General features: G+C 39.9%; 1 protein-coding gene and 1 pseudogene across 5 annotated transcripts in view; both read right to left on the bottom strand.

The window, feature by feature from the left end:
• ANTXR1 (anthrax toxin receptor 1) overlaps nt 1–18,164 on the bottom strand; it is a 216,557-nt gene extending 198,393 nt beyond the window's left edge. For all 5 annotated transcript variants that reach the window (XM_025045169.1, XM_006909524.3, XM_025045170.1 and 2 more), the window contains exon 1: nt 17,663–18,164. In XM_025045169.1, the coding sequence (XP_024900937.1) occupies nt 17,663–17,814 (152 nt within the window). In that variant the 5' untranslated portion in view covers nt 17,815–18,164. The remainder of the gene's footprint in view (nt 1–17,662) is intronic.
• LOC112478047 lies at nt 3,684–3,799 on the bottom strand (annotated as a pseudogene).
• Nucleotides 18,165–18,711: the final 547 nt, after the last annotated feature.

Raw genomic sequence — 18,711 nt, forward strand, 5'->3', positions numbered from 1 at the left:
GTCAGTCCCTGCTTTTCCTTAGCCCCACCCAGCTGATGTCACTGATGTCCTCAGTGACAGTGACCCACCCAGGTCCCCAACAAAGTCTGAAGAGTACGGCAGCCTCAGGCACCACTAAGGGGGACCAGCAATCTGCCGTCTAAGGCCCTGAGTTCGTTGGCCCCCTCCCCATGCTCCCCAGTTTCTTTCTTGGCCTTTCTCTCCTACCTCCTAATCTCATGCTGCATCATGACTGGCTGGAGCCCTAAATGCAGCCCAGGCCTTCAGCTCTTACCCTCCTTTTACTGACTGGGGTCACGGCCAAGCCTCCTTCCGGCTCAAAAAACTTGACCTCAAATCTCGCTTCTGTTCCAGCTTCTTCGGACACCAGTCAGGACCCAAAGCAAGCCATGAAGCACTGTACTTTGAATATGAGCCTACTCACCCTGACCTTGTCCGTGTCATGGATAACTCAGCCCTGGGATGCCTGGCCCCACCCTACTGACTTGTGAACATTTCCCCTTCAGTTAATGTAACCCATAGTTACGATAACAATGACTTTTTAAGCTATAGCATGCAATCCGTTAGTGACTTGGGAAATCAGTTTGGTGGGATTTTGCCAACATTTTTTAAAAAATGAAATAAAACAAAAAATGTCAGGATATATTGCATACTGTAACAGAAAAGAATGCTTTGTGAAACTTTTGGTCAATTATGTGTAAGTAATGTATATATATATATTATATCAAGATGTAAATTGTAATTTTTTCTTGTGGATCAAGATAAAAAAAAGATATAGCAAAATATGTACTCCTCTTACCTCCACTAATTCCCCTTTTCCAAGACACACACATGAGCTTGCGCACGCACACACACACACACACACACACCCCAGGAAAAGCCTAAAAACATTTTCTGATATCAACTATTGGTATTTTTGGTGCAAATTCAACACAAAATTGTTGTTGTTGTGGTGGTGATAGTGGTTGTTGTTAAGAAAACAGAAAATTGGTTAGCTGCCCCAAAGGTATTTCCCATAATTGCAATGCACACCAAGATGTGATAAATGAGACCTATGTGTCACCAGCCAAAGCCAACAATGTGATCTGTGGATGACCACCAGGCGACCACGACCAGACAAGGGATGGCACTGTGGCTGCCAGAAAAGTCAGAGGCCACCTTCGTGTACATGCCACAAGGAAACAATAAGCCTTCCCTCAATGACACAGCCCTAAGAGCGAGAGAAGTGTCGGGGAATGGGGGTTGGGGGAGGCAAAACTTAAAATTAGAGAAATTTACTGAGTATTTAAATGCTTGCATTGGGCTAAGTTTTCCAACTGGGAAGAAAGTTGCTTCCCCTTCTTTCCACACTTGCACGCAGCAGGAGGGTCTTTTGAGGATAAGCAAAGCAGCTTTAAATTATTTTCTATGTATCTGAGTACAGTATGAATAAGTTTTTTCTACCCTTACACACATATAATTACTGCATTTCTTTATACAAGAATTTAAAAAACTTCTAATAGTAGACTTTCTGGGTTAAAATGTATATAAAATTCTAAGACTTGATAGCCATGACCAACCAAACTCCCCCCAGAAATGTGGGGTAATTTACTCCTGAGGCTGTTCAGACCAGCTCTTACAAACACTGACTTGGTGGCTGATAGGAGTTCAAATTCCTATTCTTCCACTACTAGTGTGACATTTGAACAAGACGTTTCACTTTCTTATACTTCAGCTTCCTCCTGTATGCAATGGAGGTAATAGTACCTACCTCCTAAGGATTGTTTCGAGCATTAAGTCTAATATTTGTAAGGTGCCAAGCATCCTACAGGACATGGTAGCTGTTGTAACTCACTTCCCACCCTCGTGATTATTAAACTCTTAAGAGCAAGATATGAAATGCTCATTTTCTAACCTGTCACCCACATTCTTGATTAACTGTCTGAAATATCTATAAGTTTTGTAAGTGAAAGTGGATTTTCATCATAGTTTTTATGTGGATGCATTTAATTATAAGCCACAGATTTTTTTTTCATATTTATTGTTCATTTGATTTTCTTTGTTTTCAAAACACTGAATATCAGTTAGTATGACATACGTAATAGTAGAACCCCGTGCAAAATGAAAACACAGAGCCTCTCGTACAAAAATTATTAAGAAATTCAAGATACGACAGCAGAGCATTAAACTAAGTGTGGGTCTCTGGGCAACTGTTGACCTTGGTATCGAGATTCTTTGCCCATTTTCTATTGGGGTGGCAAATGTTTTCTTAGTCCAGGAGTCAGTAAACGTTTTCTGTAGAGAGCCAGACAGTAAATATTTTAGGCTCTGAAGGCTATACGGTCACCGTTGCAAATACTCAACTCTGCTGCTACAGCACAAAAGTAGCCATTGATAGTAACTGAATAAAACTTTATTACAAAAACAGTGTGCAGACCACAGTTTGCCATCCTGTCCTAGACAGTCACTTTCATTCAGTCTTCCTCGTGACAAGATAATGTAAAACTCTATGTATTTTTTTTCCTGGTGGCTGAAGTTTTAGTGTACTTTCACTATTCATTTCCTGTTATATATTGCTGAGAATGTGAACTGGAAAAATTGTGCCTTGGGATATACATGGAAGCATTCTTTGTGACCTAATAAATATTTCATTTGAAAGGACATTTGAAAGGAAAGTTTATTCTCTATGGGGTATAGGGTTCAAAATATATTTATTAAATCAACCTCATTAATTATTATTCAGATCCTCTATATCCTTTGAACACTTAAGTATTCAGAGAGATGTCTTTTCAGATTCTTTTGAGGAAATAATTTGGTTTTCATCTTCGGTGTTCAAAATAAATGTGAGTTATCATAATACATTTCCTAAATACTGAAGCACTCTTGCATTCCTAGGATAAATTTTACTTGGTCTGGGTGTATTATTCTTTTATTATACTGTAAGTTTTGTTTTAATGGTATTAGAATTCAGATTTAAAATTTTTATTCAAATTTAGTCGGAAGTTTGGATGTGAATGTGTTATCTTTGGTAGATATCGACATTAGATATAGGCTAGCTTCCAAAGGCAAATTAAGAAACTTCATCTTTTTCTATTTGCTGGAAGAGTTTAACTAATACTGAAATTTTCTGTTCCTTGAATATGTGAAACAACTTTCCATGAAACCAACTGGTCTGAAACCAAAAGACCTATTCACAAGGACAAATTATTCCCTCTCAAACGTCCAGATTTTATTGGAAGGGGGAAAATCGGAAAGACTGAGCATTTTGTCCAAAAGGATTTTTAAAAAATCACCACATCAGACGGCTTTATCACTTAGGTTCAAAATTTAGGGATTTCCATCCCTCCTACTCTCCAGTGGATGGACTTGGGAGAAAAAAAGAGTTTGGAAGCTACAAGTAAACTACAATTTTTTTTTTTGTATACATGACTATAGTACAAGTAATTTTTTTCTATCCTGCATAAAAACTTATGCTTTTCACTTTCTCTTTTGAGAATGCATTTTTAAAGTTTTATATTTTGCTGTATAACCTCATTGATATTTGATAACAGTATTGTGACTTAATAACTTTTCTGAAGCCATTACTTCTGTTTCTTTTACACCATGTCTTTTTCTTATACTTTATTTCCAGTACATTTTCCATTTTGATGTCAATATTTTCAAGTGATTTTTTTCTTTTTTTCATTATTTATTATTATTATTTATGCCTACAGCATCTGGTCTTCCTAGGTGTTCTCCCATCCAAGTACTAACCAGGCCCAACCCTGCTTAGCTTCCGAGATCAGACATCGGGCTTGTTCAGGGTGGCATGGCCATAGACCATGAACTGTGGCTCCACTGGGAAGCGAAGCCAGGACCTTCTGCAGGTAAAGCAGACATGCTAACTGCTACACTATGGAATCACATCCTCAAGTGATTTTTTTTCAATAAGGGTATGTTCTACATTTAAAATTTTTGTATGTCTGAGGAAGCCTAGTTAGGGAATTTACTCACATTTTACTCAAGACTCTATAATTATAATTATTAAGGGTTTTTTTTTTTTGAGCTTTTAATATTGTAAACTAAAAAAATGAATTTTTTTCTTTATGGGAGCAGGGATGCTTATTTTTTTTTCCTTTTAAGAAGAATGTAAACATTTCTAATCTTCTATTTTAATAATTTATCTAAGATTGCATAAGTTGTAGATCTTTTAAAAAATTAATTAGGCTGAATACTTGGTAAGTTCTCTAGATCTGAAGACTAACCTTTCTTCAGCTCAGAAAAATGATCTTTTATTGTATCTTTTATAAATGTCTTCTTCTCTCTTTCTAGAACTTTTATGGTGTATATATTGGATATACTATTCCCGGACTTTGTATTACTTATCCCTTTTCTCATAATTTTAATATCTGTATTCTTTCTCCTTGAGTTCTGGGAAGTTTCTCCGACTGTCTTCTGAAGAACCGAATTTACTTTCTGTAGGATTCAGTGTGGTGGTCATTGCTTCCAATGGATATTCAGAAACAGCATATTTTCTCTTCAAAAGCTTATTTTCCACTTGCTCCTTTCTCATGACAGACTGCTTCAGTTTGTTGATGCAATATCATTTCAAAATTTATGGAAAATACTAATTACTCACATATTTACTTAAATGGCTTCAATGGTCATTGCCACTTCTTGTATATAATAATCATTATATTTAAAAAATTTTTAAAACGGTTCACTTTTTTAGGTAATTTCTTACAGAAAATTATTCCTACTTCCTCTTTTAGATGACTCCATATCTACTTGAAGATGGCTTTCCATTTTCTTCATATGTAAGTGACATCTTGGCTAGATATAAAATTTTAGGTCATAAATTTATCCATCAAAATTCTTCACCATTTAATGTTTCAGATCTTTTGTAGGCAACCTGTGTCTTTTCCCACTTATAAGTCTTCTTTTGTTTTTGAAATTAAAAATTCTCACCATGAAGTGTCTAAGGATTAGTTTCTTTTAATTCATTAATTGTGACTGTTACTTGAGGAGCCTATTTAATCTTCATTTTCAGATTTTCCTTAAATCAGAAAAGTTCTCTTCTATTAAACTTTTAAATGTTTCTTCTAAACTATTCTTTAACAACCCAAATTATCTGGTCTATTGGATACCTATTTTTGTCATTTTTATTTACCAAATTTGCTTTCATCACTTTCATCTAACTCAATTTCTATTCAAATTATGAGAATTTATCAAATGTGTCTTCATCATTTATTTTATTTTCGGCATTGTAAGTTCTGCTCTTTACTGCTGCTCAGGTGACTACATTTTTCTATATTATTTTATATTTCCTTAACTGTTCTAGGTTTTTTCCTTCTCATTTTACATTTTATCTTGCTTCACAAGTTTCTTATTTTATTTAGCTTCATCGAAATAATAAAACATATAGGGCTAAGACTGACCTCTATTGCTATTGAAAATTCTATCCATAGTAAGTTCTTCTACCTTAGGAATTTTGTTTAAACACTTTAAGTTGCTAAGATTTTATATGCCCTATTTTCATCTTTGATTATGAGAAGGTGTAACTGGATCTGGTATTTGCTTCCCAAATATTGTATATAATCACATTACATATATTCAAATTATGTGTAATATATATTATATCATATATACGTATAGATACCATCTGTAAGAACTTAGTCTGGGGGAAAGGAATGAATAGCTAAAGTAAGTTTATTTTACTGTTCCATCAGTTAGGGGAGAGTGGGGAATGGAAAAGCTCCTCATCATTTCCCACAAAGGAATTTCATCCTTGCAATGTTTGTATATTTGTTTTAGACACAGTTACACCAATTCTAGCTTGCCATATGTAGAGTTTTTTGGCCCTGTGCCTACTGCAGGTTCACATGGAGCTGTACCTGACCTATGCATCCACATAATCAAAGGCAGAACTCTGCCGTTTCCCTGGAGGCCCAGGATCTGTGAGGAGGACTCGGCAATGCTGGACAGAACCACTGTCATGAAGATGCATGGTGTTCACGGCCTCTCTCTTTTGTGGTGTAACTGCCCCTTTGACTATGCAGTGTGGCTGCCTCCGCGTGATGCTGACACACTCGGCAGCAGGGCTGAAGGAGATGGTTCTCATCCCTGTTATGTCCCACTCTTCACTTCAAACTCACTTCCAGATTTGGAGTTGTTCTTGGGGCGTTCCTCTAGAATCTTACCTACATTTTTTTTTTACAATTTGACAACAGAGGTGAAATTGAAAGTTCCACACTCTGGTTGACCTCCTTCAAACTCAGTCCATCTACTTTGTTTCTAGTGGAATTTCTTACAAATGTGTTACATGGCAGCTTAGCTGTCTTTGGTCTTCAGACCTGATGCAGGCTCCCTCCAGGAGCCTCCTTAAGACTGTTTTTTTTTTTTTTTGTGGGGGGGGGGCAGTTTTAGATGATAGTGGGGGAGGCAGTGAGTGAGAAGCTATGCTCCGCTTCTTTTTCAGAAGTCAAAAACAAACTTTCTTTCCTTTCTCATCTCCCACTAAGCCCCTCAGATCATTAAATTTTAGTTTCTGCATTTCCGATGCCTTGAAAGTGTACTTCCAAAAGTCACAATGCCTTTATTTTTACTAAGGCATATGGCCTCTCTCAGTCTTTTCTTGCTGGATGTATTTATAGTATCCACAAATACGACAGATAATATTTAATGATTCGGCAAACTTCTTTTGAATGCCTGGTAGGTCCTTTAGAATCTATAAAGATTAATAATTACTACACGTTTATTGCGTACTTACTATTTATTGAGTACTCATTGCGCACAGCAATCCTATGTGATAATACTATTACTTCCTTTTTACAGATAAGGAAAGTGAATTCACAAAGAGCTTAAGTAACTTGCTCAAGGACACACAACTAATAAGTGGTAGGACTAGGATATGAACTCTGGTGGTCTAGGCCTGGTGTTCACACTCTTAATCCAAATACTAAGCTCATACAGTCTCCTTTCTGGTGTTCGAACCTGTGCCCCTAACACCTGTGCAACACTGCCACCCCAGAGGGGTCAGGAAATGTACGGTTACAATTCATGATGTTAGGTGCGAAGGCAGTGAGACGTACTAGAGAATTTTCACAAATTGTTACGGGAATTTGGGAGTGGGGATACCAAGAAGATCTTAAAACTGGGGTACCTGAATGGAATCAGGAGTGCTGAACTGCTTGCTAACTTTAATGGAATAAGGTTTACAAGGGGCTTTACCTGTTTGGCCTTTAATCCTTTCACTAAGGGTTATTCCTCTTTATCTCTTGATAATGAAGCACCCTCTGCTTATCGGGGGACACGAGTTATTATAAGGTTGAGGAATTCTGAACAAGGAAGGGATTTTGAATGACATGATGTAGAGAGGTGATTATTCTTCTTAATTTTTCTTACCCCAGGGAGCCCAAAAGTAGTGATGGGAGGGGACCAAGTACCAATAATCATCTCAAAGGGTAAGAGGTCATCACCTATGTGAAGATGGGGGTGGTAATGAAGGGCATTACAGCTAAAGGCAAGAGCAGGCATGGGTTAGTTCAGCTGACTGCACAGTGCAGTTTTGTTGGGAATGACGAGGGTCAAGGTGTGGAAAGAGATCAAGTTACAGTGGCCTGAGCAATAAGGCTCTTGAATACCTTGCTAAGAAATTTCCACTTTCTCCTAAAAGAGCTTTGGATGTGTTTAAAGGTCAAAGGGGCAGAGAATATAATGTCAAGGTTAGATTTGTATTCTAAAAAGGTCAATTTGATACCAGTGTTGAGAATACAGGGTGGATGGAAGGGTAAAGAAAGGATAGGAAGAGACCAATTTAGAGAAGGTTGCAGTGACTTGGGTGAGAAATGGCCTACACTAGGAACTAAGGCAGTGGCACAGCAGAGAATGGCGTAGACACAGTAGACATGTGGCTGCAGTATTGTCAGGCCTTGCAGTCTGAGAGAGAGGATTACTCCTAGATCTTTGGCTTAAGTGGCTGGACTTATGGTGAGGTCATCACCAGGACTAGAAATAGAGGAAGAAGGCATTTTAAGGGAAAATGACCAGCTGATCATCCTTCCATTAAAATTCTCTCTCTCTCGTCTCAGTGGTATCATTCTTCACTGGTTCTCTTTCGACTGTTGTGGCAACTTTCCCTCAGCTCCGTTTAGTGGAGTTTCTTCTCACCCAGACATTCCTCTTGGTAATTCCTGGACCCTGGCCATCTTCCTCATTAAATTCCACCTCTTCTTGGCATTTCTTATTCTTGGTACCTTGATATTAATCTCAATATTATTCATTATCCATATCACATTTTCAACTACTGCCCTTGGGCTAACAACATTCAGGCTTATTTTCAGTTCCAGTATAAATTCAACTGCCTACTCAACATCTCCACCCAAATATCTCACATGTTCAGACTCAACACATCTAAACCAAACTTCTCTTATCTTCCGAAAACTACTCCTTATCCTTGTAACTTTTTCTTCTTCCATTCACTCCCATCCAATTGCTCATCAAGTCCTATTGCTTCTCACTACAAGAGCTCTTGATTTCATTCTTTTTTCCTCATTCCCACTATAAGAATAAGTGACGTGTATGTAAAATAAAACATATATTTAACATGTACATAAGCTTGCCACTTTCATCCTTAAAAACCTTTAATCCCATAATCTATTGCTGATATGAAAAAATCCACTCTTTCTAGATTCTTTTCATGTCACTCATCCTGTCATGCTTACATCACAAACAGTATGTAGCACTTTGCTCTCCTGTATGTTGCTCCTTTGCCAGCAATGTTTTTCCTTTATTTTGTCACTTGACAAAATCCTGCTCAACGTTCAAGTTCCAGATCCATAGTTACCACCTCTGTTAAGTCTCTTAAGCTTCCCTCACCTCAACCAAAATTAATTATTTTACCAACTCTGTTTCCCTAACTTTTGTCTAAACTGTGAAATCCTTGAGAGCCAGGGCCATGTCTTAGGTATTTTGTAATTCCATAAATTTAGCATAGTTTGATAAGTATGGAATTGAATTGATATATTCCTTCCCCCAGTCAGGCAGTCCTGCTTGGAATCTAGAGAGATGTCTTTTGTTAAAGGACCACATCCTCTTTCTCTAGGGACACTCACATACCAAATGCTTCGTTAAAACTTTTAATGTAATATTTACTCTTTAAAACACTCTCTCCAGGCAGAAATTTAATGCCTCTTTTATTGATGAGACGGTTGAAGTTCAGAGATGCTAAATAAAAGGTCACAAAGCTTGGTAAAAGGCTGAAGTGGTATTTGAAGCTGGAGATGCTTGATTCCAAAATCAGTTCTCTTAACCCCTGTTCCCAAGCCTCGGTTCACTCCCATGAGGCACTAGGGCCCATTTTATGCATGGAGTCTTGACAGGAAGGGAACAAAGGACTGTCCTAGCAAACACCTTGGCTCATGTGTGTATGCACACATAGCAAGACTTGATAACCCTAAAGGACAAAGCATGGCTTATCCATGACCTTTGCTCTTCTTCCTCCATACCACCATCTAAAATAAGAACTCTGCTTGGTTGTCGGGTTTTGAGGTGTCTGCTGCCTCAGCTACATCCTCAACATGGAGAAGCAAGGCCATCATTATGGGGCAGCCTTTCTTGTCTTCCTGTTCAGTCTCAAGGATATTGTGGGAGGAAGAAAACCACATCAAAACCACCTGGGAAACTTTCCCAAAATATACATGCCTTCCTTGGCTCCCTGAGGTTCTGATCTGGCCTCTGGTTGAGAACCACTAGTTTATCACGTTCCTTTCCAAAGTCTACAATTTCTACCAGCCTTCTTATCACTAAAACCCCCACCTTCTTCCTCTAGACAAATGCTCCTGCTCAGATGCAATCCTGGGATGCTAGGAAGCAGCATCGTCGGCATGTCTTGCTGTATCCTGCAGTCTTTCAGTTAGGGATTCTCAATGCCATCTCGCAAGAGGGCATTTAGATATAAATGTAAGGGCATTTATTTATTGGTTATCACACTGACCAAGCAGTCTAACGATGACATTTACACAGTAGGGATCAGAAATGTTAAGCATCTTACAGTCCTACACAGTGAAAAACTGTCCCACTGAAAATGCCAGCAGCACCCCCATTGAGAAACACATTTGGTTGGAGTTCCGATACTCTTGATTCAAACTCTGCAATAAACAGGAATCCTCTCAGCTCAGCTGCTACATTGTTCCAGCGGCTGCTCTCCCTTCCCGGCCTTTCAAATTCCTTCATATTCCATAAACTATGGACAAAGAGATTCTTAGCTTTTCGATATATTCATGTAATACTTAGGTAGCAGGGAAGCATGCCTAGTTTCCATTTTTACCTTCTATTTAATCTAATTAAACCTTTTCCCACTGTGCTGTTTCATCTAAAGTATGGGAGGAATGAAGAAGGGAGGAAAAGAACAGGAGCCATCACTGCCTCATGGGCGGATCTGAACTGTCATGTCTGATAGTAATTCCAAGTCGATGAATATATGTAAGACTTAGAACTCCAAACTTTTTCCCGCAAGTCTTATCTCTTTACCCTCTCTCAGTGACTATTCCTTTCTTGCTTACACAGGCCAAAGCAATGTATAATTACATGCTTACAGCAGAGGCTTTTAATGCCCACCCATGTCTGGATTTCCTCTCTATTTAGATACATGGGAGGATGGCATTTTTTCATCATCTGTCCATGTGACTACTTCTGACCAATGGTTTGTGAGCAGAAGGATGCATGTCACTTCTGGCTGGAGCATTTCATTGCCAGCCAGGGACCTTCTGGCATGTTCTTCCCTTGTAGCTGCGATGGTGGAAGCAAGTATTAAGAAGGAGTCTCCACCAGCCTGGTTCCCAGAAAAACTAATGAGCAGAGCCCCTGCTGACCCTCATCAGACATGTAGCATAGGCAGATTATAAGCAAAGATTGATACCTTTGTAGTTTTGTGTCATTGAGATTTTGAGAATTATTTGTTACCACAGCATAACCTAACCTACCCTGATTGATTCAATGTTCTTTTGCATGTTAACATCCTTTTCATCTTTGTGCGTAGATTATGAGTCAGAGGCTGGGATTTGAGGCCGAGTTTCACCACTTAGAGTGACCTTGGCTAACCTTTCTAAATCTCAGTGTCTTCATGTGTCAAATGGAGATCATGACTGTATTGACCTCATGTGGTTGTAAAGACTAAACGGGATCATACAGGCAAAGTGCTTGTGTCTGGAAGGTAACAAGGGTTCATTAAATGTTACGTATTATTTTTTCCTTGATATTGATCTAAAATTTACTCTGCCTTCCCTCTGCCCCAAATCGAAGTTGTAGCCTTTAGCTTTGGCTGCCTGGAGTCCTTCTAATGTCCTTCTGCCTAAAAAGCAAAAAGTCTGAGACTGCTTCCTGCTTCTATTATTTCCTTGCAGCTCCCAGAACAGGACATTGCTTGCAATAGCATTGTGTTATCCATGCCTTTAATGAATTACACATTTGTGATTGGAATTGAGAAGAAATTTATGCCAAATTGAAGAAATCTAATTCCTTTTTTCAGTATGAACCTGGCATGTCTGAGAAACATGTCAGGAAATATTCAAATACCACTTTGCCTTTTGTTGCCTAGTAATGGCTGGGAGAGGCAAAATCCAGTCAGTTGGCCACACATCAAAAAGACACACATTCTAAGTTAGCATAAAGCAAATCTCATTTGCATTTAGGTGACAGTCAAGTCTCACTAAGGGATACTAGAGTTTGTTCCTGGACCACTGGGAGTCCGTTAGCATTTGGCGATAATTACAGGTTATCTTGGTACTGGTGCCTTCCTCCAACACTCCTGGATTCTATTCTCAGCTTGACGCTGAGTGTTACCAGGTCTCCATAGCTAAGGAAACGAGAGTTAATTACTTGGCTGACCCAGACAGAAACACAAAACAAAACAAAACACTTTTGCCTTATTTATTTTAATTTTTGACCCATATGCCAAGCCTTTCAATTTGTAGGCAGTTCTACCAACTATAAGTCCTCTCCAAACCTGGAACCTAACTGGAAGAACATTTAAAACCAACCACAGAATCCATTTCAATACGAAAAAAAAAAAGACATTCCTGGCCTCTGAAAAACATTTTTTTTTCCTAATGCCTCTTCGAATTATTATTGTAACATTTTCAAGGTACCTTCTAATGGACTCTGTTTCCCTTATTCAGAGTCAATGTTGCATTCTCCTTACTTGAAGCCTTGTTCCAAAACATATCTGAAAACAAGCTACACTGCATGTTTTAACACATTTGCAGAGCTGAATGTCCCTTTTCCATCAGGTTCAACCTGAACAAATTACTAATTTATTGGACCTTTAAGTGCATCTTGATCAGATGCCTTTAGAGCCCTATCCATCAGTTAACCCCCAGATCTCTGAAGCATCTCTGTGGGCTGCAGGAGGTTGGAGCCCCTGCAACTTTCAGGCAAGGATAGCTGACTTAAAAGTAGAGCAGTAGTTCTTCAATTAAGTAACCTTAATTGCCTTATGCACCATCATTTCCTGAAACTCTGATGCAGGGGTTTTTAATTCCTGGAATCCACCCAGTTCCTCTCGTTGTATTGACATGTGCTTCCCATTATAACCCAACTGCCCAGGGCAGTGATGAGTGGAAAGAGCTGGGCTGGGAGTCAGGCGCAGACATCGTCCCAGCTCTGTCATGATCTAATCCTAGGTTCCTGGGTAGGTCACTTCATCTAGTGGGTTGACAAAGATTGAACAGTTTTCTCGTCTGTAAGGTAGGGACAGTAGTGTTTGCCCTAGCTACCAAGCAAGGTTGTCTTTGGGGCAGTTGTGAGATGGCATAAGTGTTGGGAGATTTTAGTTCTAGCACTAAAGATTTCTTTTGTAAGTTAGAGGTTGGGAATCCAGAAGGTATTTTTTCCTGAAAAACAATGCTATACCTGGTTCTATAACTGGTTCCCAGGCAAGTGCTATAAAAATCTGTTTAATGACCATGTCCCTAATATAACACATAATAACAAGCCATAAAGATTATCACCACCACAGGATCATCCAATTGTGGGTCCTGGGGTTAGAATTCTGAGTGGCAAGACGGGGTCATTTGCATGGGGTAAAGAGAAAGAAAACTGGTGCTGGTCAAAAAGGAAGTGGCAGAGGGAGGAGTACAGAGGCTTTAACAGAGAAGAGCACATGGTAAGCCTGTAGGGGGACCTCTACAAATGTAGGGATTTACTGGGTGACAGGCTGTGGCTTTGGCGAGTCCTACAAGTAAAGCTTCAGTGCTTACAGGCACCCTCCAGCTCACTGTCGCCTCCTTTCCTTCTGCTCCCTACGCCACTGTCCCACTTTGGAAGTCTTTAGGACACACATCAATATAATCAGCACTCCCCTGGGACTCGTGATGAAGAACCCCCTTTTTCCAGGTAAGTGACTAATAGCTCTGTATAAAATAGACCAATAGATGATACCGAAGTATACAATATAATAACAGAAGAGCCCTGTGAGAGAGGGGAAAGGTACGTTCATGTCTGTGGGTTGGTCAACTGGGTACCTTAATCTTATAGGAGCCCCTGGAAGACTTAAAGGAGGCTTTTTGACTGTTTTTCTCCGGATAGGGGCCTTTCCAAATCTGACTTTTTAAATCCTTGATTGAATTCCCAGCAATCTACTTTTCCCAACTGTAACTAGAAAAGCATGTTTAAATGAACATGAAATTCCATCGGTATAAAACCTTGGGAAGCTCGGTCCGCCAACTCTGTCGCCAAAGCCGCTAATAATGCCCTATTGTGTTACTGTGGCAGGCTAGGTTGTCATTATGAAAGCTTCGCTCCTGGTTGAGAAAACATGACGTTCCATTAAATGCACAATCTGGGTTCCTTCCAGGCCAGAGATGCATCCTGCTTAAAGCTGAAATGAGCTGAGATTTAATGTCATGGAAAAGAAGAGAACCATCCGCCGAGGAAAAGGGAGTTGAGGGGTGGGGAGAAGAATGGTGAATCTAGTGTCCTGCGACCCTCTGGTTTCAGCTTGTAGACAGCGTCTTGATGGCCAAAGGATCTTAGAAGCCCAAGGAAGAAACGAGTCAGCATTTTTTCCCCTTCCCACTCTGCTGTAGTTGGGTGCTGGACAGCACTGTTTGAGGAAGTTCTTTCTAGGACAGAAGACTATGTCTTTAGGGCCCACCAAGGATCCTGTTAGCCTACCAGCCTTTTGGCCTATCCCCCAGCTCTGGGCTCCACAATCACATAAATTAACCTGGAAGGAGATGGCAAGCTGGAGTTGTGCATGCTGTCATACCAAGTTCTAGCAAGTTTTTCATTTGGTACAAAAGTATCCCTCTCTTCAAGCAATGGGACAACTAAAGGAAGTCAGAGGAGCCCACTTAAATGTAAAGGTAGGTGCCTGTAGAGGTCTTCCCACCATTTGTTTCCCAGAGCATTTTGGGGTCTCTGATGTGCTGCAAAGTATCCTTTGGTGCATTTAGAAATTTATTCCAGGATTAAATATAAAAGAAGCAGCATCCTCTATAATCGCAAAGGGCTGAGAGCTCAGCACGCTGGTTAGAGATCCTCCTCACACTCTAAATGATTTTTCAAAAACTCAAAGCAATTTATTTTTGTTGAACATAAAAGTAACATATGTTCATGGTAAAATATTTTGAGAATCCAGAAAAGCATAAAAACAAAATGCGAAAGTCTTATCTTCTAGAGAGAAATACTATTAGATATTGGGTAAACACACACACACACACACACACATACACACACACACACGTTTGGCTTTTTTACAAAGGTAGAATTATAATGTATACATCATGTTTGGTTGTTGTAATTTCACCTGAGTATATTATGAGCATTAAATATTTTTCTTAAAATATCTCACAAACATGCATAGGATTCATATTCAATACTATACATTTATCATGCCTTACTCAATAAATCTCCTGTTGTTGGACATTTAGCTAATTTTCAGCTTTATTATTATAAACAGCACTGCTATGAATAGACGTATAGGCATTTCTATGTTGCTATCTTGGATTTTCTCTTTAGACATGGAATTGTAAGATGGAAAAGTAGAACCCCATTTTTAAAAAGCATTTGATAGATGTTGCTAAATTATCTTCTTGTCTTCGCTATCCAGTATGGTAGCCACGTGTGGCTATTTAAATTTAATCGAACTTAAATAAAACAAAAAGTTCCCTTTCTCTATTGCACTAGCCACGTTTCAAGTGCTCGGTAACCACGTATCGCTAGTGGCAACCGTATTGGACAATGCAGATATATAACATTTCCACCATAACAAAGTTCTATCGGACAGCACAAGTCTAGAAAAACTGTACAAGTTTATATTTTCTTTAGTGAAACACGACAATGCCTACCTCTCACAAGTTGACCAAGACTAACTATTGTAATTCTTTAAAAATCTTTGCCAACTTAATTATATTTTGATTTTTCATTTCTTTGATTACTAGTATAGTTGAACTTTTTTATTTATTGACTCATATATTGTGATTTATTTACATAATAAGTCTACTTTTTATTGGGATGATCTTTTAAAAACTGGTTTACATATTTAAAGAGTAATTTATATTGCAAAACTTTGTGTAACTTGTTATGATCTTTTGTTGATGGCATTTTTTCCTTAACAGAAATTTAAAATTTTACTATGTTTAAATCTTTTCATAGTTTTCTCTATTGTTTCTGCTCTGTTATAAAAACTCTAAATCTAAGATTACAGTAATATTCATCTGAAATTTCTTCAAGTTCTCTAATAATTTCATTTTAAACATTTAAATTTTCAGTCCTTCTGGAACTCATTCTGGTGTGTGGCATGAAGCATAAATATAACCTTTTTCTTTTTCCATGTTACCAACCACTTGTCCAAGAATATTTTTTAAAATAATAAATTAATTCCCCACTGATTTAAACTTTCATTAAATACTTACATAGCCTTGGGTCTATTTCTAGATTTTTCTACTCTTTCCACCTATCCTTTGACCTTTGCCATCCTGTTTTTATTAATTTGCTTTATATTACATTATAATATTTGAAGGTATTTTTCATTATTCTTTTCAGAAAATGTTTTAGCTCTTTTTAGCCTGTTTTTTTTCCTCTAACATATACCTAGAATCATTTTGTTAAATTCTTCTCACCACCAAAATAAATTCTTCCAGAACTTTGATTGAAAAATTTAATTGAACTTATAAACTGATCTGAGGAAAATTGGTTATCTCTACAATATGGAGTCATTACACTCAAGGACCCGGTGATTCTGTCCATTTTTTCATGTTTTCCTGTATATCCTTCTGAACTGGATTTTATTTTATTATTATTATTATTTTTTAGCACAATGATGGGCATCTCTGACTTTTCAGACAGTCTCTGAATCTGTGAGCTGGTGCTCCTTGCCACTAAAAGTAACAAAAGAAATTCCATTTCTTAGCATTGGAGTATATTTTCAGTATCCACCTCCTTCTCATAAATCTGCGAGAAAAAGATCTCACTTTTTCATCCAAAGAATCTGGAGTTCAAAACAGCCTTTACGGAAAAATCAAACTCCAGGGGCAACTGCAAAGCACATTTGGTTTCTAGCTGGCCAGCTTATTTTGCAGGACTCTTTTTCCAACTCCCAAATACTTTCCAGTCTGTGAAATTCATCTCCCCACCACTGTAACAGCAAGCGCCTCTCCTGGCGCTGGGGAGCTCAAACAGTTTTAACGAGTATGGATCTTCTCTGAGGGGCTTTTTATTGTCGAAGCTGTTTTTTTGTAGATAGCATGGAGATTCCTTAAAGGCTGCGGCTTGGCAAATCTAAGGGGATTTGGGAAGTGTTTAATCGGTCAGAGTTCAGATCTACCTTCAGCACAATCCCTAAGCACTATCCATTTTAGTAAGGAAACCGGGCTCCTGCACCTCCCTGGTCGCCCACCAGTCAACTTGCCAAGAACTTGAATTCTCCTACACGAGGGGTTCTGAAGTCGAGGGGCTTTTGACCCGCAGGGGACTTTTAGCAACGTCTGGAGACATATTTTGTCACCGCTGCGGGACTAGGGGCTGGAAGAGGGGGGTGAGAGAGGAGGGGTGGTCCTGGTATCACCTCTGGCGGTGGTGGGTAGAGACCCGGAATTGCTGCTAAACACCCTACAATTGCACAGGATGGCCCTACCGACAAAGAATTCCCCAGCCTAAAACTCATTAGCGTCGAGGTTGAGAAATCTGCCTATACTTTTCTCTAACTGCCCAGTCAGTATGTATATTATTAGGAACAAAGATAATGCATTACGTAGGACAGCGATTTTTAAAAGCAACGGAGTGACTTTAAACAGCCCATGCCTCTTACTTTATACGTGCGCGAAAGTTCTGCCTCTCCTAAGCAAGCCTTTCTCACCAAGGTTTCTACAACAAATGAGAAGGATTCACAAAAATGTAGTAGTAGGTTAACAGCATCCTCACATTCCCTGGCACTCTCCTCGATTACAGAAAGCAGGGCAGAAAAGAAGTTTGTCCCCGCAATAAGGAGCGACGCCTCCCCTCCTGGCTCCCGCAGCAGAGAAGAAGGATGGGGAGGCGCACTCCCCTGACAAAGGCGCAGCGCTGGGACCCGCGGCCGCCTCCCGCGGTTCTTCTTGGTCCCTGGACAGGCGCGCCTGTCCCAAAAGCGACGCTGCCAACAAGCCCAGTCCGGGGAGAAAGCATCATCAGCTCAGCCCAGGGCGGAACAACTCATGGCACTTACTTGTCCAAAATGAAGTACAGGTCAAATCCCCCGTAGCAGGCTGGACCCCCTTCCTCCCTGCGGCCCCCATGCCCAGCGCAGATGAGCACAAAAGTGGCCAAAGAGAGACATCTGAAGCCAATGCCGAGGGCTTTCTGCTTCACGGTGGCCATGACCTGCAGCCCAGGGAGAAGATCGGGTCCTCTCCTTCCCACGCTCCTCGAACTCGCCAGGACCCTCAGGGACGCGCCATGCGAGGGGCCCTCCTCTCGGGCCCTTTATTCCCCCTCGCTCTCTTGAAACTCCCCGGAAGCAATTGTCTGGAGGAGTTCAAGGTTTTCCTTCTGGTTTCCGCTTCGATTCTGTTTCTAGGTTTCAGGTTTCAAGAATCCCAATACTGTACTCGGCTTTTTTTTAAAGGGGCTGCTCCTGACTCGGGCCGGCCGGCCGCTCGCGAGGCTGCGCTGAGGTTTTGCAGTTGAAGCAGGTCCGTCCAGACAGTTCTTTGTCCCAGATTTAAAATATTATGGGGTGGGTTTTCAAATTGTTCTTGATTGGGGGAGTGCTTTGCCTTTTCTCCCTCCTCTTTACCCCCTTTCTTATTTTGTTGGGCGAAGAAAGTTCAAAGGATGCCACCTTGTGGCGGAAGAGGGCGAAAGCGCTCCTTGGCGTTCGCGGGGGCGTGACGGTGCGTTTTCTTACCCCTTTTTCTCACGCACCTTCCCCTTTTCCCCCATTACTTCTTCTCCATTTTTAATCCTTTCTTGTTCTATAGCCTTTTCGTCCCTGTCCTTTCCTCTCCGGTCTTACGTATGTTGATGAGTTCACTGTAAACATTTGATAAGAACTTATTTCCTCCAAACGCGGTGGCTCCCACCCCAGACTGGCATCTTTGCAAACAAGCCATTGTGCAAATTAAGCAGAGAAGAACGGAGTCTTTATGAGCTGAACCATCCAAGCGACTTTACTGTACTCTTAGAGCAGATCATAAAAGAGACTTTTGGGGTCTAGTTATGTAGCTGAGAACAGCATGAACAGTCGCACAGAGAAGCCTCCTCCCTCCCTGCACG

Source organism: Pteropus alecto, unplaced genomic scaffold (assembly GCF_000325575.1).
Source record: "Pteropus alecto unplaced genomic scaffold, ASM32557v1 scaffold131, whole genome shotgun sequence".
In the NCBI taxonomy this organism is placed as follows: Eukaryota; Metazoa; Chordata; class Mammalia; order Chiroptera; family Pteropodidae; genus Pteropus; species Pteropus alecto.